Raw genomic sequence first — 24,128 nt, forward strand, 5'->3', positions numbered from 1 at the left:
ATTTGGATAGTTCCAAGAATTTAAGATAGCAACAGTGAAGGCTATAGTACCAAGTCAGGTGTGTGGTTGGAGGGATGGTGTTCCCATGTATCTGTGACCTTTGTCTTTCGAAGTGGTAGAGGTTGTAGTTTGGAAGGTGTTGTCAAATTACAAAAAAAAACATCCATTAATGTGCTGATGGCAGGGACACTGGGAATGCACTGAAGTCACATGTTTGGACTGGAGTTGAGATTGTTTTTCTCTCCATATGAGCTGACAAAAGAGTTTGATCCTGAATCTAGTTCCATTGTGCAACATTGATATCCTTCACCTGACTGCAAATATATTATTTTTCAAAAATGTTCCTCATTGCCAGATTTTATGCTTCATAGACCAGCATCTGACAACAAATGAAGGAAAAGAAGATTCTTGCTGAATATTTGTTGAATGATTGGCAGACCTGCATAAACCTGATGGTCAAAGGTGTATCAGCACAGCTCTCCACAAATACAGCAATGGGCCTGACTATAACATCTCACTCCAGCTCACTTACTATTATAGGGTCCTGTACACACAAAGGTGCGTACTGTGGAAAGGGAGAAAATGTTACACAAGGCAGTCAGGAACATTTCAAGGCTGAAGCAGAAATCACCTCATTGGCAACAGAATTACTTCTACTCTGCAGCTAACCCAAGATCTGTGACATGATCTAGTTTGTAGATTTTCTGGAAATTGTGTCAATATTTTTCAGGCAATCTCTGTAGGTCAGTTTTTGTACAATCTTTTCTTAAGTGGCACTCACCTAATAACAAGGCTGGACTAAAAGTCCGGTAACGGTGTAAATAAGAACATAAGAGCAGGAATAAGCCATTCAGCCCATCGGGCCTGCTACACCATTTGATATGTTCATGGCTGTTCTCATCTCACCCTCAACTCCACTTTCCTGCCCGCTCTCCATAACCCAGAATTAATTAAAAATCTGTCTATCTCCTCCTTAAATTTACTCAATGTCTTAGCATCCACCACATTCTGGGATAATGAATTCCATAGATCCAAACCATTCATATAGATTGTAAATAAGTGGGGTTCAAGGACCATACCTGTGGCGCCCTACTAGTTACATCTTGCCAAATAGAAAAAGACTCACTTACTCCGACTCTCTGTTTTCTATTAGTCAGCCAATCCTCAAACAAGCTTACCTTGTGTACAGTCGTTTCTATTATAATGTGGTAGTTCCATTCTCATGTAATCCCATGTTATCAGAAAATCTTGTAATAGCAGCCCCATTTAAACTAATGGGGGTCAGAATCATATTATAACCAATACACATTTTAAAAGTTCACGCTTTAGAAACAGTGTCCCCAATTTATCAATCGTGTTATAGTGAATACACATTTACAAAATGTGCACTACAGCAGAACAACCTGTATTAACCTTTTGTGTGGCACCATCTCAAATGTCTCTGGCAATCCAGATATACTACATCTAGAGGATCTCCATTATCTATATGGTTTACTTTGCATCTGCCTTATACTATCCCCACTAAGAGTGTTCTATTGGACAAGATTCATTGAGTGAGATGTACTTTGTACTATCACTCACTGGGAGTGGTGATGGGCTCTGCCTAACCTGGAGAAACTTGATGGGGACAACATAGCCTTACTCTCACTTAATAAATACAAAATAATCACCTTATAGTAGCACAGAGACAGGAGGAGGCATCTTAGCCCCTTACCCTGTTCTACCATTCAATAAGGTCACAGCTGATCTGCAATTAACTCTATATATCTGTCTTCAGTTCAGATTCCTTTGTACATTCAGTTCAAAAATTAATAATTGAACTAGCATCAATAGCCATTTGCAGAACTGAGTTACAATCATTTACCATCTTTGTAAATGAAGTGCTGTCTAATCTGAAAAGCCTGGGTCTAATTTTCAGACGATGCCTTCAGGTTCTGGAATCCCCAACCAACAGAAATTAATTCTCTCTATCTACCTATATCGATAAGAAGGCCAGCAGCTGGATTAGAGAGTGAAGGGGTCATCCAAATTGTAATCAACTTGATAATCCAAGGTGCAAACACAGTGTAATCCAGACTGTACTCATTCTTACTAACATCCTCTAAAATAAAAACAATCCTTAACACTTAGAAGTGAATAGAAACAGGCTCCAAGAAACATATATCTGGCTTTTCATATTTAAATGTTGGGATGTGAGGGGAGGGAAGAGGATGAAAGAGAAAGTATAGTATCAGCTTAACAGTGATGAATATTTAATGAGTTCTGTAAGTCTCCCACTGAGTGATTAGTGATACAGAAATGATAGGAATATGTGCAGGGGGATCCTTACTGTCAAGTTAAACTGTTGCAGAGTAAAGGGGAACAACATCTAATTTGTGACAAAGCAGCTTACCCCAGTAGGACATAAAAAATGACTCTAAGCATAACTAACCTTTCAGCTTAATGACAATTAAACAATGTGAGCTGTCATACCCAGCAGAGGATAGGTTGGGCAATTAAAGAAAATGAGATTAAAGGTTGAGCCATTTGGTAATCCATTTTGTAATCAATGTGGTAACGCGATATTTTGCATTATTGATGCATTTACTCACCCTGTCTGCTTTCCCATAGGGTCATGTTTTGCTCTAATTCCATATTTGTTTCTTCAATATGCTACCTGTTTCTCAGCTGTTTACACTGCAGTCTGACCTATAGACTCCATGTGCTGAGGCAGACAATCAGATCGTGTTTCGAGGCATTCTTCCCATTAGCTGGTCTGTTGCTGATCAGTAAACCAGGCTTCAGTATCTGAGAGGTGTGACATTAGATGGTACTTTATGGCAATCCAGCACTTGCTGGAAGTTTATCTCCGTGACACCGAGTTATTGATCTCACTGTGTTACACTGGTACGTCACCAGGGAGAGCCACATGTCAAATCCATGTAGAAGGTGTCAGGGTTGAGGGTGGTTACCAAGAGGAGGAAACGCTACTTTCAAAGCAATTTCATGCGTTTTTCACATTCAGAGCAATGAAGTCAAAAAGCAGTTGTCCACTTTCTTATTCTCTGCAAATGGCACCGAATGACCAGGGCAACACAGAGAGAGAAATATTAAAGAAGCTGCCAAACTCTAACAAGACCTTCTGATCAGCATTGCATTGTCTGATCTCAGTGGTATGTCTTATACCAAATGATAACAAAAAGAGATCATTTACATGGAAGCATTAAGAGGCAGCATTGTGTCAGAGATACACATGCTTCCTTTAACTGGGCACTAAATAAGTCTGTAATTTATGAAACCCAAGTATTTTGAACTTCAGTGTCTTTGCCCCAGTTTAAGAAGCTAATTTATTAATTAAGGAAGATGACAGGACATTCAATTCAGGTCAAAGCAAGAAAATATTATATGTGTGCTTGGCAAAGTGGAGTCACAAACATATTCCTAAAATACATAAAGAAGACATTGAGTGTTGCCCTGCCTGCTGGTTTCACCCAAGTCTGCATTATCATCACTCTGCTATGTTTCATAAATTGTCAGACCAATTTTCTGATATCCAGGAAATGAGAAATTTCCTCCAATTAACTTTGAGGAATAGTAAAGTCATTGACTTCAATCCAGAGACAAAATGAATTCTCTACCATTGCCACCATCTCTCCCCCTGGCAAATGTCTAACGGGTGAACTGGACTGAATGTAACATGTTTGACTTTGAGGAAGCTACCAATCACTCACGAATCCATGCCATCCATGGGACTGAAATCCTCATGCATGACTTTCTTAGTTCTAGTCTCGACTACTCTAATCCATTTATGGCCAACCTCCTTCATTCTAGGCTCCATAAACTCCAGATTGTTCAAACTCCGCTGTCCATGACATAGCTCATTGCAGGTTCCATTCACCTATCACCCCGGTCACTAACCTACATTGGTTCCCAGTTAAACAATACCTCAATTTTAAAATTCTCATCCATGTTTTCAAACCCTTCCTTAGCTTCACTCTTTCCAATGTAATCACCTTCAGCTCCAAAACCCAATGGCAATTAGAAGTGAGGAACTTTGCAATGAAGAATAAAACAAATTCCTCTGAGAAATTTGTGCTCCTCAGATGATGGTGTCTTGAGCAACCCAATTTTTTTTTTGCCCATTATCTTCAGCTGAATTCTCTCCCTTCTCTGTGTCTTGCTCTCTCTTTCTTCTTTAAGATGGTCCTCAATACCTACCAGTTCAACCAATCATCTCATCATCTGAATGTTATCCTTAAATGGCTCAGTATCAAATTTTAAGACGTGGGATGTTTTAATACTCGAAAGGTGCAAGTTAAAAATTATCGATCTCGTTGTTGATATCACTACATCCAGCACACACTAGTTGAGCTTTTGGCATCAGCTTGGTAATCAGATCCCAGATACCTCTGTCATCAGGGTTCTCTATGGAGTCCAGGCTGAAGCCACATGCTGCTTACACATTCTACAGTGGATAGCACTCCACAATAGTTCTCACAGTTCAATCTATCTCAGACCTTCTAGTCTGAGACAGAATGAAAGTTTCAAAAAAAGTGCAGAACAATCCCGGAAATAATCGATCCTTCAGCTTTAAATGTTAATGTAGGGTTAATTTCTCAAATAATTTAAATGCAGAAAAGGGTGCTAACTGCAGCTATGCACCAGGAAACTTCAATGTTGTCTCTAATCCATCGTAAGTTGATGTATCCACACTGGCAAAAATGCTAAAGTGGAGAGATTATCCGTGCATCAGTGGAGAGAGGAAACAGAATTCCCACTCCTGACTGTGATCCTGTAGAAAACATGTGTAGGCATTAAGAAGGTCAGATTAGATGCAGTAGCAATGCAAAACATATTGACACACATCACGGAGATTCACACAGAGAATGGCCAATTGAATATATTCCCTAATGTCACCATGGAACCAAGTAAACAACTTTGATAAAGGATTGCCAAAATTTGAGAGAAATCTGGAGGAAGATATTTTCAAATGAATGCATATCTGGTAACTTGTGATTAATTTGAACCAGAGCGCGGAGCTAAGTAATGGCATAATGATATCAAGGCTGTTGCATTAAGGCAGGATATAGAAAGTATAGTAAGGTGGGCAGACATCAATTTATCAAGAGGTCATTGTCTCACGTCTATCCAATGATGCTAATGTAATTGGCCACATTAAGGTCAAGGATGGCAAAGACTTTGTTTACAACTGAACAGGCATTATTGAGGGAGATGCTATGGTTGAACTGATGACAGAATCCATAGAGTGTATGGTGGAAGCAGAACTGAAAGATGGATTTTTGGATTTACTCTCCTTTGGCTATACTATGGTGCTTAGGGGGATCAGGCAAGACAGCTCTCCTCTGGCTATACTCGGGTGCGTAGGGGGATCAGGCAAGGCAGCAGGAGGAGGCGATGGGATTACTGCTGAAGACGAAGTAAAAATTAGTGCCTGAGTGGCTTCTTTGGAGAACACCAACTGAAGCACAGACGGAACAAATAGATTTATTCAGGAAGGCATCAAGCCTGGAATCACCGTTGGCGGTTGGAAGATAGAGGAGTATGGCTTGGAGTTGGGAGGCGAATGAAAGAAGGCATGTTTGGATAGCAGAAAGGAGAGGTGTCAGAAAAGCCTCTATGGGTAAAGAAAAGGGTATGGAAAGGGAGATGGAAGTGTTGGCTCAGGTTTGAAGCATCAACCCAAATATGCATCAGAAAGGACACAGAAGAACTTCAGGCTATGTTGGCCTGGAAAAGATTAGGACATGTCCTGGATGCAAATGAAGAACAGGGAAATTAAAAAAAACCATGGGACATAAGGAATGGGAGCTGGAACTGACCACATGGCCCTCCAAGCTTACTCCATCATGGATGCTCTTCAGCCTTTCTCACCCACTCCCCATTTCCCTTTGATTGCCCGCGAGATCAAAATCGATCTCAGCCTTGAATATTTTCAAATTTGGATCATTTGTGTTTCTCTGGCTGAGAAAATTCTAAAGATTCACAACAACATGAGTCAATAAACTTTATGTCTCAGAAAGCCCCCTTGTTCTAAGTTCCACAGATAGGGGAAACAAACTTTTAGTATTTACCCTCTGCAGCCCCATCAGAATCTCATATACTTCGATAAGATCACCTCTCATTTTTTCTAAACTCCAGAATGTATCTATTTGATTTGCTCATCTTCTCATCACAATACAAGAGATGATAAGGAGTACATCTAACAGGTGAACTGACTTAATATAATTACAGAGGTTCAAAACTTCCTTTACTGCACAATAGGAATCCTGCAGTGAGTAACTCACTTCCTGACCCCCCCAGAGTCTGCTCACCATCGACAAGACACAAGTCAGGAGTGTGATGGAATATTCCCCACTCACCTGGATGGTGTAGCTCCAACAGCATTCAAGAAGTTTGACACCATCCAGGACAAAGCAGCCTGCGTGATTGGCACCAAATCCACAAACATCCACTCCTTCCACCATTGATGCTCAGTAGCAGCAGCAGTGTGTACCATCTACAAGATGCACTGCAGGAATTCAACAAAGATCCTCAGACAGCACCATTCTAATCCACACCCACTGTCATCTAGAAGAACAAGGGTAGCAGAGATGATGGAACACCACCACCTGCAAGTTCCACTCCACACCACTCACCATCCTAATTTGGAAATCCTTCAGTATTGCAGGGTCAAAGTCCTGGAAACGTCCTCCCTAATGGCACTATGGTTGTACCTACTGCATATGGACTGCAGCAGTTCAAGAAGGCAGCTCGCTATGACCTTCTGAAGGGCAGCTAAGGATGGACAATAAATTCTGGTCCAGCCAGTGTTGCTCACTACCCCTGAAAGAATATTAAAATAGACACAAGTGCCCTTGAGGCATCAGAAGAAATTTTAGACATTCAAATGTATCCCCTGCCACCAGGAAGCTGTAAAGTTTTAGGTAGTTCAACTTGTCTGACAGAACATCTTATGAGTAAAGTTCAAACTGAAAGCAAAGAATGGCTGAATATCTTCTTCCTTCAGAGCACTGCTCTCTGTACTCCATCAGTTGTATATTGGATTGTCTGACCCCTGGCCCGTGAAAATCCATTATGGAGTATCTTACCTTATCACTTATGTACAAGTGGAAATAAATTAATCACCCATTGCGTGAAGTGAATTACAATGTAGTGGGAACTGCCATCTCCTGGACAGAGAAACAATAATGTACAAACGATTTAGATTCATCTCTAAACAGCTTCAAGATTTGCAGCTGATTCTAGCTCTTTGCCATTTCTGGACAAACAGAAAATCAACCAAGTAATCATTTAACTCAGTTGCAGTCCTTGTAACCGTTGAGTAACCAGCTGGAGCTTTTGAGACAGAGATGAATAGGTTTTTGTTGCGTAAGAGTATGAGGGTTTATGGTGCAAATGCAGGAGTATGGGGTTGAGATTCAAGCAGATCATCCATGATCTAATTAGGTAGAGAGGCAAACGCGAAGGAGTAAATGTGATATCTTTAGTGGACAGAGTAAAACAACATGCATCACGTGGAGGATCAAACTGAATTAAACCAGTTTATTCTGGTGTATACATTTATACAATTAGCCAAAGAGGGTACTATTACACTCGCCCCTCCTTAATGAATATGTTACATAATGTTCACATTTTGACATGTTTTGTTTTGCATTTTTCTTATACAAATCTAACCTAACCATTTGTTTCAGGATGCCTCACTTCTAGACTCAGCCTCTCTGAACTTGGGGAAAAAACCCTGACGTATCTTAGCCACAGATGAGGAGAAACGTTTCTCTTACAAGGACCTATTTTTCCCCGACTTTAAATCGAATGTTCCCTTTCCTCAGTCTTATCTGTCTGACTCTGACTCGGATTTGGAGTGGTTGCACACACAACTTGTTTTGGAGTATCAGTTAGTTCTCTACTCATATCCTAACTATCCAAGTTGCCAGATTTATTTGATCCTTTCCAACTCCCTCTGAAGGTAAAACATGATGCACAATATTTACATAATCTATCATTTCCACCACCTAACATCTTGACCGAATATGTATGAGAACTACATTTTATGCACGCACTCCCTAGTAGCCACTCAATCACATCTGGTAATATTCTTTCATTTTAATCTTCTGGTTCAACTTCAGATGTCTTTCTCTCACTCTACCTTTGTCAGGATTCTTTCCTTCTGGATTTCTTTTTGCTGATTGTGCTAAATGTGACTTCAGTATTGAACACCTCATTCTCAGCTGTCTGCTAAGAAACAATTCATTCTACCAGTGACGGTATGAGGTTTGTATCTATAAATAAGGAAGAAAAGTTGCCAGGGTTTGTGATTCGATGATATCTGACATTTCTTCCATTTTATACCGAACATTTGTTTCGCAAGAACCTGCTCAACAATTTGGATTGCACACTCAGCAGGACGATGTGTCGGAATTCCGCTTTGTTCTCATTCTCAAGAAATTCTTCTGAACAACTCAAGTTCTGTGTTCAGAATTCTGCACATTGTTGTTCAACAAGTGGCAAGGACTCAACCCACTTCAAATGCCCATCGATCATAATGAGCAGCTATTGCCCTTCAAATTCTGCCGAATCAAAGTGTAGCCTCTGTGACATATGGCTGGCATTTCCATGGACAGATAGGAACTGATGGAGGCTGCTTTTCTACATCTTTATCTGTTTAACACTGTTTTTTTTTACACTTCTATACCCTTATCTAATCATGATCACCTAAGGTAGTTTTGCACCTGACTCGATCAAGCTCATTCCTAAGTGTTGACCATGAAGATCACACAGGCGAAAGTGAGGACTGCAGATGCTGGAGATCACAGCCAACATCAGAGTGGTGCTGGAAAAGCACAGGCAGCATCCGGGGAGAAGGAAAATCGACGTTTCAGGCAGGAGCCCTTCATCAGGAAAGAGACAGGGAGGATTACATGTCAACTGTGATGTACACTTTTCCAGAATTACCACTCTGTCTCCGTACACAACACAGCCTTTATCAACTGACAACTTATTCTTATGGAAAAAAATGACTATTTCAAAATCCAATATCTGTGTTGCCCATTTGCAATATAGTCATGCATGTTTGATAACACAGGGTCCCCACAAGTTGTTCTACCAATGCCATCTGCTGTGACTGGCAATTCATCTACATGGGAAAAGATAAAGTACATTTTCCCTATTCCTTCTACCTCAAATAAGCATGTTAATTTGGACATTATATGGGCATTATGATGATCTTCTGATCCTCCATACAAAAGCTCTTCTCTGCATTTGGGTCTGAAGAGATGTGGCTGGAGAGATAGTTGTGGTATTGGTTTTGACTTTCCAAATTTTACTTGATTCAGGAAAGGTTTCATTAATTAGATGATTGTAAGTACAACTCTATCATTCAAAGAGGGAGGGAGACATGAAGCAGGAGACTATAGGTCAGTTAGTTTCACACAAGAAGATATAGCAGGTACTTGGATAAGTTCAACATAATCGGACAGGGTCAACATGGTTTTGTGAAAAGGAAATCACATTTGACCAAACTATTTTTTTTAAGGAGGTAACACATGCTGAGAATAAATGGAAACTAGTGGATGTATATGTGAATAGATTTCGAAAAGGCATTTGGCAAGGTGTCATATTAAAGATTATTTCATATTAAATGTTATTTCAGAAAATAAATCTCATGGTGTAGAGGATAGTATATTAGTGAGTTTTGAGAAGATTTGTAGCTCAGGTTGAGGTTCGAGATGGAGGTTTGCTCGCGGAGCTGCAAGGTTCATTTTCCATTTATACGTTTGGGTTTCCTTGGGTAGAAAGCAGGAGACACCAGCAGTGCTTCATCCGGAGGCTCACTGAAATTGTTACCTAGTATGGTGACGAAACGTCTGAAAACAAACCTTCCAGCTCAGTGAGGAAACCTACATCCAGGGTAGTATATTGACATGGAGAGAAGACTGACTGACAAACAAGAAACAGAGCATAGCACAATAGATCTTTCTCATGTTGTCAAGATGTAATGAGTAGCATGCGACACAGATTGGCACTGGGACCTCAATGTTTACAATTTATATAATTGACCTCAATGAGGGCATGGAAAGTGGTGGTGGTGGTGAGCTGTTGTCTGGAACAGCTGTAATCTCTGCTGTGTTGAGACATTGGCACCTTCTTTACTAGCACCTCCCTCCAATAGGCCTCAGCTCCATGTGATCTGACATCAAGACACAGCTCCTCACACAACTGCTCAGTGGCTATGGTTAGAGGATTGTTCAAGGATTGTCCAGTTAATCCCTTACATGTGGGGGGATAGGAATTCAAGGCATTCAATGAACAAGAAAAGCTTTGCTCTTCCTGAGGTATTTGCATTAGATGCCACTATACCTGCCAACAAAGCATGTGATCCTGACAACTAATCCCGGAGTGTGCTAAAGCCTGAGGAAGTGGAAAGTGAGTTATCACTCTGTGACAATGTGCCTGAATCGTTTTGTTCCAGGTCTACTTTTTAGAGAGTCACTGTCTAATCACAATGCTTGGATTAAGGTTTGTGCTTTGAATACTGGAGTCAATTACAATAGATTGCATCAGGATATAGTGAATTAAAAGAAAATAAAGCTATCTTGAATGAATTATGATTTCAGCCAACTGAATCACTTTGCCCACATAAAGTTAATTACATTCTTTAAGTATGAATCTTGTGCTTTCAGACTGATCAGTTTTAATTTGGTATATTTCCTTTAATTCAGTGTTATCAATTTGTTTCAATTCTCAGTTTGAGCCACAGTTAATTTCCAGTCGCAGTTAATTCCTTGCCCAGTTCAAGAACTGTAGTTTTATTCAATAAATTCAGTCTTTCCATTCAGTTTTTAAATGAGGCAAGTTCATAATTTCTTTTCTCATTTGCGGCCTTGTGTTGCTCAGGCTTTGTGCGTCGGTTTTGCTGATTCCCTAAAGCTCTTCTATGAAGCGATGATGGGTGAATTATCACTGGGGCCAGCTGAAGAGCCTTCAGCAATGACTGCAGGACAATAAACAAAGATAAAGCTTACATTTATAGAGCACATTGTCACCTCCTCAGGGCATCCCCAATCACTGAATGTTGATTTTAGTTGATTTGCTGATAGTTTAGACAGGACCTAATTTTTAATTCATCAAAGATCTCACAAACAGCAAACGAAATAAATGACCAATTTTTTTTAAACAGGCATTGTTACTTTGAGGGAATAATGATGGACAGGACTATTTTCTTTCTTTGCATATAATTATAAAATCGTTTTTATCCACCTGTCAAACTAGATCTTGAAAGTAACCTGAATGGGCTTTTGTCTCTTGACTGCTTACGTTCCTGGATTAGCAACCAATATGTTTGAACTAATGATTTCAATTCAATAAATTAAATATATCTGGAACAAAGAGTTTTTGAAATCATAAGGGTCATGAATAAGGTGAATAGTCAAGTTCCTTTTTCCCAGGGTATGGGAGTCTTAAACTGGAGGGATTAGATTTAAGGTGAGAGCGGAACAATTTAAAAGGGACCTGAGGGACAACATTTTTATGCAGGAGATGGTCCGTGTATGGATTTAGTTGCCAGAGGAAGTAATGGAGGCAGGTACAATTACAACATTTAAAAGGCATGGACAAATCGGACCAAAGTTGGTTTCTGTGCTGTACAACTCTATGACTCTATAAGATGCTGCCATTTTTGTAAGACTCTTATCTAATCTGGCCTCTATGTGGTTCCTCTCAGCCCTCTGTGGGTTAGCAAGCCACTCAGTGCTCAGGAAGGTAGCTCACAACCACCAAACCAAAAACAACTGGGGGTGAACATTAAATGCTCGCATTATCACAGGTGCCCTTATCCTGTGAAGGAATGCAAATAACTTGGGAAGAGCTTTATTCCATTATGTAGGATGCAACATGTAAAATGATGTGTGCTTGTTTTAGACCAGTGCAGATTTGTTGGGCTGAAGGGCTTTTTGCTGTGCGTTAGATCTCTTTGACACACTATTGACTCACACATAGACTAGCCACGGTGGCAGGCATCATTGCAGAGTCCCTGATTGCCTTAGTGACCTGTGCTAAATGAACTACCAAATTCAAAACTTTACAAACAACCAACCAAATATAAAAATATAAAGAAGTGGTCCTGCATCTTCTACTTGCAGTTGCTTGCATAGTGTTTATGACCATCAAACCCGCACCAAATATTGATACTCTCCTTCTGCGGAAGGAAAGATAGAACTCAGATAGAACTGACATGGCACTACCTTTACCGTTCTGGACAACGAACATCTCTCTACAGAATAATCGTGGCCCCGCTGAAAAAACACGATTCTACCCCACTCAAGTGAGGAACCCTTGAATTCTGTTCAATGGCAAACTGTGTAACATTTACAAAATTGAATTACAAAGATACAAACAGTGATGAGAAAAGAGGATGGGGAAGGCTGGGGAAGAACAATATTTCACTTTTACAGGCCCGGGCTGGAGTACTGAGGCAGTGGAACTCGATGCTGAAAATCTAACATCAAAACAAAAAATGGACAAACTCAGAAGGTCTGCCAGAACGATGGAGCGAGGTAATGTTTCAAGTCTGCTATGTTACGTGAATTTAATATTTAATTTAGAAATGGTGTAACTTGTATTCCATTATGTAATGGTCTGATTGAGGTGTTTAAAATATTCAAAGGATTCACAAGGGCAGGTACAGAGAAGCTGTTTCCTCTGTAATGAGGTGATGTTATCTTCAAATGACGGCAGGAGTAGTTTTTTACACAATGAAAGTGGAAAGTTGGAATACATAATCAAAGACATCTCCCATCCAGTCATACTCACTTCCACTCTCTTCTATCAGTCAAAAGATACAAATGCATACTAACAGATTTAAGAACAGCTTCTTCCTCGCTGTTATCAGACCTATGAATGGACCACTCTTAGTTTAGTGTTGATCTTTCTCTGCACCTTCTCTGTAGCTGTAAACTATATTCTACATTCTGTTCTATTACCCTGATGTACTTATGTAAGGTATGATTTGCCTGGATAGCACGCAAAACAATAGTTTTCACTGAATCTATTATTCACAACAATAAATCAAATCAAATAAAATATGATCCAAAGAGCTGGACTGTGCAACAATCAGAGTTTTCAAGACTGAGATCGCTTTTATCTTGGTTGGGTAAGGGCATCAAGAAACGTTGACTAAGGGGAATAAATTGATCAGCCATGCTCTAACTGTATAGTGGATAAGGAATAAGGGCTGAATGGCCTTGTTTATGGATGGCCAATTGTTATATTACTGAATGTGCAGGATTTCGCCATTGTTACACTCAAATAATCTAACTTTTTCCTTTATTAATTCATGAGAATGAGGGCCAAGGTCAGCATTTATTGCCCATTCCTAATTAATAATGGTTAAGAGTCAGCAACATTGCTTTAGGTCTGGAGTCACATGTAGGCCAGACCAGGCACAGGTGGTTGGTTAGATCCCACTTGAAGTGCTGTGAGCAGATCTGGACACCACACCTTAGGAAGGATCTATCATACAGGATATAGGAAGGCCTTCGAGGGATTACGATGTAGGTTTACAAAATGATATCTGGATTTCAGTGGTTAAACTATGAGGAGAGATTACACAAATAAGGCCCATTTTCTCTACAATTTTGAAGGTTAAGAAATGGTCTGATAAACGAGTCTTCAAGATAAAGTTAAGGTAAAGTTAATTTTTTTCTGCTAGTTAGGGGTTCTAGAACTGGGCAGGCATAGTTTAAAAACTAAGGCATGGAATAGCAGGCTATGGAGCATGTGCAGGGAGGTGAGATTAGTTTGGAATAGCATCATGATTAGCAGAGACATAGTGGGCTGAAGGGCCTTTTCCTGTGCTGTACTGTTCTGTGATACCATTTAGGAGGGATGTTAGGAAACATGCACACAAAGGATGGTAGCGGTTTGGAACTCTATTTCACAAATGGCAGGGAATGCTGGATCAGTTGTTAACTTTAAATTTGAGTTGGATATTCTGTTTGTTAATCAAAAGTATTAAGACCAAAGGCAGATCAATGGGGCTAGGCCACAGACCAGCCATGATCTCAGGCTCAAAAGCCTACGCCAGTTCCTATGCTTTTATGGCAGACTTCCCTCCCAAGAGGACAATAGTGAAACAAACAATCAATAATGTCACCAAGAGGTCAGCTTTTATTGGATATCACCAGTTTGCCATGTACCCTGAAATACTGGTTCAGGGTGACAACGACCAGGACACCACTGGTTGGTTTATCCGGTGAAACAAACACACACATTTATTGTGACTGACCTTATGATCACACAGGTGAGCCAGAAATACAGGAAGAGGTCACACCTGCAGAGGAACTGACTTTTTTTTCATCTCATAGGTATATTGATATCTCAAGTTTTTGAGAGCACAAACATAGCTAAATAAATGATCCCTTTAGCTGAATTGCTGTCATTTACCATGTTATCTTTTCACCCATTTTGCTTTGAAAATAATCAACATGTTCAGTGTTTCCTCCTCCTTTGGACACAGTTGCCAAGCAGCAGCGTGTCAGTTCTGTGAGCTGTTCCTGCTTGTTATTAATCAAGAGAACTCCTCCTTGTAGTATTCATTGAGCTAGGTCAGAGCGTGCCTGTTACCTAATCCAGGTGAAGGTCACCTTCTCCGACAACAGCAGGAGTCAGGTGAGCTGCTTTTGGCTGACATTTGATAGCAGGGGCCCTGTTTGTGAAACAGCCTGTTGGTAACAGTCAGCAATGATTAAGCAGTTTGGGACATGACCGCTGATGATGGAGTTTGTGGGGAAAGTTATTGTGTCGGCTGCTTTTGTGGTGAGCCTGGCTCTAATTTACAGGTTCTATAAACTGCGAGCTGCCAATCCCAGTCCAGGGCGAGTTGTGAAAGACTCAGGAGGCCGGGAGGTCACGGAATCGGATGAAAAGGCCAGCAGGGACAATGGGGAAGGACACCAGCCTTTGCTGAGTTTGCAAAGGGAGGAGAATATGGGAAACCTAACAAGGTACAGGAATCAGTGCCTCAATAAGGCGGAGATGAAAAAGCTGATGGTGGAAAGGATGAATCGTGGCTGTGAGCTGGGAACAGAGCACCTCCAGGACACAAGCAGCGCAAGAGGGGTGGTCAGATCCCACAGGCTAAAGGTGAAGGTGAGACGCCTGGCTTTATCCCGGCTACTCAGAAACCACATGGTCAGGAAAGGGGTTTCAGAGGGACAGGATAAAGTTCCCTTTCCAACAGCCTCAGGCCATGGGGACTGTTTTGACAACAGCTACACAGCTGAGGAATATGACCATCCAAATCTCAACACTACAAGCTCAGAATTAGCAAGGGCTAGCAGTCTAAGCTGTGAAGACGATACAACAGTCACCAACCAGAATTGGTTCATAAATACCAGCTCTCTGATATCTTGTAATCGAAAACTAGGTGTTTCTGTCAACAGGGAGCCTCAGAATCACAGCTCCTATGATGTTCTAAGTGCTGACAGTGACACACAAAAAAGAAATCTCTCTGCGGATCTTCCTGAGTCGGCCTGTGATCCTCTCATTTTGCCTCCCTCTGATCTGATTAGTGATACCCCAGGGATACCCATAGCAAATCCACCAACTGAACTCACCAAGAATGAAATGCTTAAGAGCGTCATCTTCAGGCAGTGCACAGCAGGGGGTTCAAGAGAACAAGAGAATCCTTCTAGTGCCTGTAAGTTACACCCTGACAGCAGAATTGGAATATCCAGTGCTCTATATGTTCCCTCCGCATGTCAAGACAAACATCAAAAAGTTAAAATTGGCAATGGATCAGAAACTGGGCAAAATGTTTCACAGTTATGTGGGGAGTTGAATCTATCTGATGACAAGATCATTTCAGCTTCAGAAATGGCAACTGAGTGGAAAGCACGCAGAGACAGAAGTAACAGTTGTTCTACTGCTCAGATTACATTAGATCCAGCTTCTCTTGATGTAGACCACCTCAAGACATCAGCTTCCCAGTGCCAGACAGGAGACCAGCTCAATGTGTGCCCTGTCAGCTCAACTCGGGATAATATAATGTTCTGTCAGAGCCTGACAATCCAAACAAAAGTCGTTGATTCCTCTGAATTTGACTCCAGTCCTGATCATCCAGAGGCTTCTGGTATTTCTTCGGAGGCACCTTGCTGTTCAACCAAGTCTGCCATCACAATGATGAAGGAAGGACGAATAGTCCTCAGGAAAGACAGTATTTCAGCAATTGCAGAGACCCCAGCATTTTTAATTGAATTTGACTCAGAGACAAGGGACTGCTCAGAGAAAGGTCACTCTAATGAACTGAACTCTGGAGCTCCTTCTGTTGATGACCTCAGCTCCAGTTCTTTGGGCTCACTGGTAGATTCATTGTATTTGTCCCAACCAGACTTCAGCAAGGAAACAGCTATGGAAGTTGTTGCTGGAGCCAATTTTATTCATATCCCTTTGAACAATCAGTCAACTGTTGAAGTCATGAAGTGCCGCTTGGCTTTGGAGAATTGTTATGAGATTTTGTGTATTGCAAAGAAACACAATTTAAAGGACCTGCAGGACGCTGCTTATCAAGTCATGAGTGACAATTACTTACACGTTTTGAAAAACCCAAACATTTATGGTCAGTTAAAAGCTGATGAGAGAGAATTGATCCTGCTGAGAAGGATGTATGGTAGAACATACTTAATGGTAGCTGATGTAGATGTTCAAGAGAATTCTTGGGCTAAGACCATAGTTCAACCCAACTTGGAAGATCAAACCAGTGCCAGGCCACTGAAACCTTCTCAAACCAAACACACACTTTACTATTACAAGGAAGAGAACGACTCTTGGTGTCCATTAGTTAACATGGCAATTGAGTCAATTTCCAAGGATTGTGCATTGTGCACCATGTATAATTACCTTTTCATTGTGGCTGGTTGTCAGGGATCTGGCAAGGAAATCAAACTATCCAATAAGGTATTCTGCTACAATCCGGTGACGAACATTTGGAGTGAGATATGCCCACTCAATCAGGCAAGGCCCAACTGTAAGCTTGTGGCTTTGGATGGATATCTTTATGCAATTGGAGGAGAGTGTCTTTCCACAGTAGAGAGGTATGATCCTAGAACAGATAGATGGATCTTCATGGCACCACTACCACAAGGAACCTTTTCTATGACACACAAAGCTACCGTGTGCAATGGTGAGATTTACGTGACCAGGGGCACCTACTATTATCAGCTTCTCAAGTACAACGCTCGTGAAGACACATGGAATGTCTGCACCATGATGAGTAGGAAGGACAAGACCACTGATATAGCAGCAGTCAAAAACTTCATCTACAGATTTGAGATTAACCAACACCATGGTATCAGTGTGTACCAATATCACGTTATCACCAAAACTGGTTATGAATGTGCTACCAAAAGACACAGCAAGCTAGCACCATTTCACTGTGTTGTCATGGGTGACACAATTTATTGCATAAATAAACATTTCATGATGCAGTTTGTTGCTCACGAATTGTCACCCTATTTCAGAGCAGAAGATTACACTGCCCTTCCTGAAGCAAAGGGAATCCTTTTTCCCTTTGTACTTACACTACCAGAAAAAGCCTCATTCCAGACTCGAGTGTAAATACTTACGGGACACAAAGCCTAAACCTCTGCTCAAAATCTTCACTTCAGATGAAAGTAGGTTCTGAAGCTGCTTCATATTGCTTAATGTTGGTGTATTGATATGTCTGATTCCCTTTCTCTCACGTTCAAAGGATGGCTGTCTCTGTGAAAGTCTCCATCTGCCTGTTTGATGAAAATACACTGCTTTTGTGGATTTCTTTGCACTGCCCCTCAGATTCAGCAATAGATTAGATTACTTACAGTGTGGAAACAGGCCCTTCGGCCCAATGAGTCTACACCGACCCGCCGAAGTGTAACCCACCTAGACCTATTCCCCTACATTTACCCCTGCCCCTAACACTACGGGCAATTTAGCATGGCCAATTCACCTGACCAATTCAGCAATAGGTTCACTATTAGATGACTTTAACAAAGTGTATGAGAATTGTCCCGAGTGTATCCCCACTTCAGGCTGAGCATAATGTGATGCAGAAATCTAGATGAATGTTCATAATGTCCAACACCACCAATTTTTAGGAAGGAGACAATTACTGATGAGGTCTATCCAGAGCTCAGTGGGGGAAAGGAATGAGTAACTAAGCTGTATGTTCAAGGAAGACTGATCCTCAGTCGGGTCACAAGCTTCAGTGGAACTGTCCTGTCATTCCAACGGGTGAATGCTGCAGGAAGTCAGATGCAGCTTCTCTTGCCTTATCTAGTCCAATAGCTCTTGGCTGCTCAGAGTCCGGGTTTATACATAGCCATGTGGATCAGGCTGCAGAAATACTTACCCATATTCAAGGTAATGTGCTTCAAAGAAAGAAAAATGTTTTCAGAATAAACGCAAAGAAAATTGAAGATCTTTTTACTGCAATAATCAATCAGGGAGCTTTGTAGGATGATCACAGCTGACCCCACTATGGGGAGAAGGTCAAACATGTGAATAAGGTCATCCTTTCACATCAGAAATTTCTGCTGTTCCTCTACCACAGAGCTCCCTGTTTGGATTAAATCAATGCAAATGTAAAGAAGAATGAGAGAGAGAAAAAAACCAATTTAAAGTGTTTTCAGAGCAATGCAGAAGATATCCTTGAACCTTAAATGATGACTACAGCTAATTCTTTTCAGGGCCTCATTCTGGCAAAATGACTTTTTTCTGGCTTAATCACTAAGCTTGGGAAGGCTCTATGTTTAAAGAGTAGGTTTAAAATAACATATGTATGAATAGGGAGGGGTTGATCAGCTTAGTTCCTGTTCTGGCTGAGATAGGGTGAGGAAGTCAGCCCTGAGTCTATCTGTAGTTAAAATCATGGACCATGCCATGTTCCAGTGAATAATTCCCAGGGACCTTCATTTTCTCTGAATTAAGATAGAAGCTGGACTATAAACAACCTTAAAAATTGGAATATATTAAGCTAAATATCTCAAGAATCCAAATTCCACCTATAATGCCTACCAGATGAAAGCAACTTTCAAATGGTCTCCTCAGTGCTCAGCTACTCTTAACCAAGAGCCCAATGCCATAGTGTTCTTCATTTGCTGGCACTGCAGCATCACAAAACCATTTGCACATCAATATGATAAAATAATTATGGGTTGAAACTTGCGGGTAGAGCTTTTGCTCTACACTTAGGGTCATTCCTCTCCTGCTCACAATCCCTTGCTCTCTTTAAGTAGCTGTAAAAGGAATATGATCAAACTAAATCAAACTCAGTTAGGTCTCCAGTCTCAGAAGTGGCAGTGACAGATGGGTCATCCTACACACTATCTTTCCTTTGCAAATCAGACTCAGAATTGAAAGGTGTGAGGGATGGTCATCTTATACGTGTGCATATAAATATATTATTTACATACATGGAGAGAAAAAGAGAGTGTTAGTCTTTTTCAGAAGGCCTTATGGTGCAGTGGTAGCATCCCTATCTTTGTACCAGAACCTTGTATCAGCACTTGTTGGCCACGGGAAGTACATTTGTGACTTGGCCAAATAGATGATTATCAAACTGTAAATCCATCCAATGTATGTGCTAGAAGGCAGCAAAAGTGAGGGAGTTTCCTGGTCAGCCGTTCTGCAGAAGACAATGGCAGACCTTTGCAGTACTTTGGTTATAAATGTGGACCAATCCAAAGGAAATCCATGGTCCAAATATTGGAAATGAGAACAGAAGAAATGACAAACAGAGTCTGCCTTTGTGTTATTGATGTTACAGTACAAGGAGAGCTAATCTGCTCTGTTTGTTTGAATGTTTTATTGAGTCATACAGCATGGAAACAATCCCTTTGGTCCAACTCATCCATCCTGACAAAGTTTCCCAAACTAAACTAGTCCCACCCGCTTGTGTTTGGTCCATATCCTTTCAAAACCTTCATGAACCTATCCAAATGTCTTTAAAATGTTGTAACTGTACCTGCATCTACCACTTCCTCTTGCAGTTTATTCCACACATGAACCATCCTCTGTGTGAAAAAGTTGCCCCTTAGGTCCCTTTTAAATCTTTCCCCACTCACCTTAAAAACATACCCCCTAGGTTTGAACTCCCCTTCCCTAGGGAAAAGACCTTTGCTTTTCATCTTATCTATGCCTCTCATGATTTTATAAAGCTCTATAAGGTCATCCCTCAACCTCCTATGTTCTAGTGAACAAAGTCCCAACCTATCCAGCCTCTCCTTATAACTCAAACATTACAGCCCTGGCAATATCCTGGTAAATCTTTTCTGAATGCTGTCCAATTTAATAATATCCTTCCAATGGCAGGGCGGCCGGTACTGGATACAGTACTCCAAAAGTGGTCTCATCAATGTCCTGTACAAGCTCAACATGACGACCCAACTCAATGGTCTGAGCAATGAAGGCAAGCATGCTTGCCCTTGTTTGTTTTATCAAAATGCAATACCTTGCATTTACCCAAATTAACCTATGTCTGCCATTCCTCAGCCCATTGGCCTAATTGATCAAGATCCCTTTGTAATCTTAGCCTTCTTTATTGTTAACAATACGACCAATTTTGATGTCATCCACAAACTTACTAACCATGCTAAACACCTTCCTAACCACCTTGTCTATCTGTGATGCAACTTTCAAAGAACCATGCACCTGAATCCCTAGCTCTCTGTGTGCAACAAAACAACCCAGAGCCCTTCGAGTGGGTGGCACGGTGGTACAGTGGATAGCAATGCTGCCTCACAGCACCAGAGTCCTGGGTTCAATTCCTGCCTCAGGTGACTCTCTGTGTGGAGTTTGCACATTCTCCCCGTGTTTGCTCCGGTTTCCTCCCACAATCCAAAAATGTGCAGGTTAGATGAATTGGCTAACTTACTAATCATGCGCCTAAATTCTCATCCAAACTATTTATATAAAAGACAAACAAAATTTGACCCGGACCGGTCCCATGGAACACTGCTGGTCACAGGCCTCCAGTCCGAAAAATAACCCTCTACCACCATCCCCTGTCTCCTACCGTCAAGCCAATCTTGTATCCAATTGGCAATCTCTCCCTGAATCCCATCTGATCTAACTTTACTAACCAGCCTACCATGCCAAACCTAGTCAAAGGCTTTATTAAAGTCCATATAGACAACACTTACTCTTCTGTCCTCTTCAATCTTTTTGGTTGCATTCTCAAAAAACTCAATCAAGTTTGTGAGACATGATTTCCCATGCACAAAGCCATGCTGACTATCTCTGATGAGTCCTTGCCTCTCCAAATACATGTAAATCCTATCTCTCTCTTTTTAACTTCTGCGAATCTAACTGTTGACAGACCCCTAACAATGTTAGATTTTTAATCAATCATCATCACCAGGAAGGAACCCATCCAAAATCAAACCATGTTGTCCCTCCTCTGAAAGCTTTATCATGTCTCTGGCAAACAGGACCAATCTGAGCATCAAGTGAACTTCAAATTCCAGATTGAACAATCTGACAGTGTGGTATAGTTTGCTACAAGCTGAAACTACCACCAAGTCTCCTGCATAGTTTCAATTGTATTTCATAATATATAGAGTCAAGATTAGAATGGTGCTGGAAAAGTACAGCAGGTCAGGCTGCATATGAGGAGCGGGAACTGCCAGATTTTCCTGCTCCTCGGATGCTGCCTGATCTGCTGTGCTTTTCCAGCACCACTCTAATCTTGATTCTGATCTCCAGCATCTGCAGTCCTCATTTTCAACCCTTTCATAATATATAGCCATTCGGTCACCAGGTCATCATCCTTATGATCAAGATGCCAATGCAACCCTATGCTTTCAGGTTAATGATGTTGCACAGTTTATATCAATGTTGAAGTGGTTTTGGTTTTAAACTGATGCAAATCATATATTATAACTCAGGATTGAAGTTGGGAGGTCTCTCACTGGAAGGTTTCAGCTGAACTGGCTACCCAAGTGCAATCCATGCTAAGCCAACTTCACAAATGTATGTAAAACAGGATTACATCAGCTGGTTCAGTAACTGTCTCCTGCAAGTGGTGAACATTCATGGTTAAACACTCCATCCTCCCTCCCCCTTACCCCTCACAACCATGCAAGCATTTAATCTCCTAAGAGAAGAAAAACTAACAGAAAAATATCCTACGGATGATAAAGGTACCTTGTAAAATTTCATACTGATTCCCATTGGTGATCAAAATCAGCCCGATAGGTTCCATGTACAACTGTCTTCTGTGTGCTGTTATCTCTGCCCCACACAAAAGCAGCAACTACCATAATGGCCAGTGAACACTTCTAGAGACTCACTGTATATTCAGAAATGAGTAAACAAATAAACAAAAAAGAAATAATGTCCGCAGACATTCCTAATCTATTAAACTGAAATAATACATGAACAGGGACAGGGACATTCAATTTTTAAATATTTTATGGACCACTTGCTGGGCAGGATGCTCTTTGGAGGATCATTGCAGACTTGGTAGGCCAAATGGCCTGCTTCCACAGCATAGGGATTCTGAGTCTGTGATTCTATAAGGTCAACTTTAAGTCGATGCTGCTGTAAAGAGCTTAGGTCAAGTTCAAAGGTGGTCATTTTGTGAAGTGTTTACCACTAACAAATTAAAACCATTCTTGTCAGATTCCCTATAACACAAAACTATAACCAAACTTAGCAGAGATTTGGTTGTGCCAATCTTGTCTGGCCTGAGTATGGAGCCAACAGTACAATTCCTATCTGATAACACAAACATTGTCTAAACAGATACCTGCAGGAGACTGGCATTTCCTCATAGATTGATGAGTACACAGTGGCTCTTACTGTTGGGCACTTGAACAACAGGGGTAGATTCCTCTGCAGATGAAATCTACATTTGAGGTGTATTTTCCAGTGTTTTGGGATGTTACAATGGATATTTATCAACTGTAATTTGCACTGTCTAGGTATAGAAGACCACACTTTATAACACATTTTCTTTTGAAATCTGCAGTGATGAATGTGTTTTAAGATATTTAATTTACAATTTTCTAGTGAAAGTTTCAGTGATAAAATTCAGTGCACTTTGAAATCATATATTATTGCAATTTAATAAAAATTCTCAAGACAATGCAACAACAGCTTCTGAAATGGTCTTCTGTGTTATTCTGTAGCGTTTTTACCTAGCGCAGACTCACTTTTTCCAAGTGACTTAAAATACTTTTTTAGAATTTATTCCCCTAACATTTTCACCTCAGTTTCATACCAATCTATTTCACTTCCAACAATGCCTGACCTGATAGTCTCTGGGGCTGGTCACTGACAAACATGAAGTACTGAGCAATAGGATGTTTCACTCTGATTTTACTGTCTCCTTGTGCACATCCTTACAGTTCCACCACCCTCTAGATAGAAGAACAGGAACTCAACATTATTAAATTGAGAACAGCACCCCCCCCCCCCAAGTCACACACCATCCTGACTTAGAAATATATTGCTGTTTCTTCACTGTCATTGAATTAAAATTGTGAAACTTCCTGACAGCACTGTTGGTATATGAACTACCATCTTCCTGAGGACAATGAGGGATGGGCAACACCATATTGTCTGAGCCAACAATGTCCACATTCATGGATGGATTAAAACAATATTAGATCTATAATATTTCTACCATGACGGTTTCACCTAATGGTGACAAATGAATGGGGTTCATCAATACTGAATGGATGGGAATACATTGGCCTTCCTCAACAGTGTAAAATGAGGTTGATGAATAAATTCCAGCTTTTTCCAAATTAAAAGAGTACACGCTTAACTTTCTCATGTCTTTATTTGTTTGCTTGTCTTCCTTAGCCCCGGAAGTTGTAGACTCTGGAATGATCATGGTCACTTAAAATACCATACCCCATTCTTAGTAAGCCCAGAGAACACCACACTCTTGCATAATTGAGCTAAAGGAGGAAAACACTAACCTTACTCCTAACCTTCATTGTTATGACTGATCCCTGGCTAAGACTACAATTAGTTAAGATTCTGGTGGGAAACCCTCAGTGGTTATCTTCTGGGTGAAGAGGAATGAACTGGCTCTCTTGCCTTCCTGAACTTCCTCCCTTAGTAGGTCACAGCAAGGTTAATTCAAA

The 24,128-nt window shown here is 40.8% G+C and overlaps 1 protein-coding gene across 1 annotated transcript; it reads left to right on the forward strand.

Annotated features, from left to right (window-relative positions):
- The first annotated feature begins 14,669 nt into the window (after positions 1–14,669).
- klhdc7a (kelch domain containing 7A) lies at positions 14,670–21,628 on the forward strand. Its single transcript, XM_060851928.1, has one exon. The coding sequence runs from the start codon at positions 14,767–14,769 to the stop codon at positions 17,608–17,610; it is 2,844 nt and encodes a 947-aa protein (XP_060707911.1). The 5' UTR covers positions 14,670–14,766; the 3' UTR covers positions 17,611–21,628.
- The last annotated feature ends 2,500 nt before the right edge of the window (positions 21,629–24,128 follow it).

The sequence above is a fragment of the Hemiscyllium ocellatum genome, chromosome 37 (assembly GCF_020745735.1).
Source record: "Hemiscyllium ocellatum isolate sHemOce1 chromosome 37, sHemOce1.pat.X.cur, whole genome shotgun sequence".
Taxonomy (NCBI): domain Eukaryota; kingdom Metazoa; phylum Chordata; class Chondrichthyes; order Orectolobiformes; family Hemiscylliidae; genus Hemiscyllium; species Hemiscyllium ocellatum.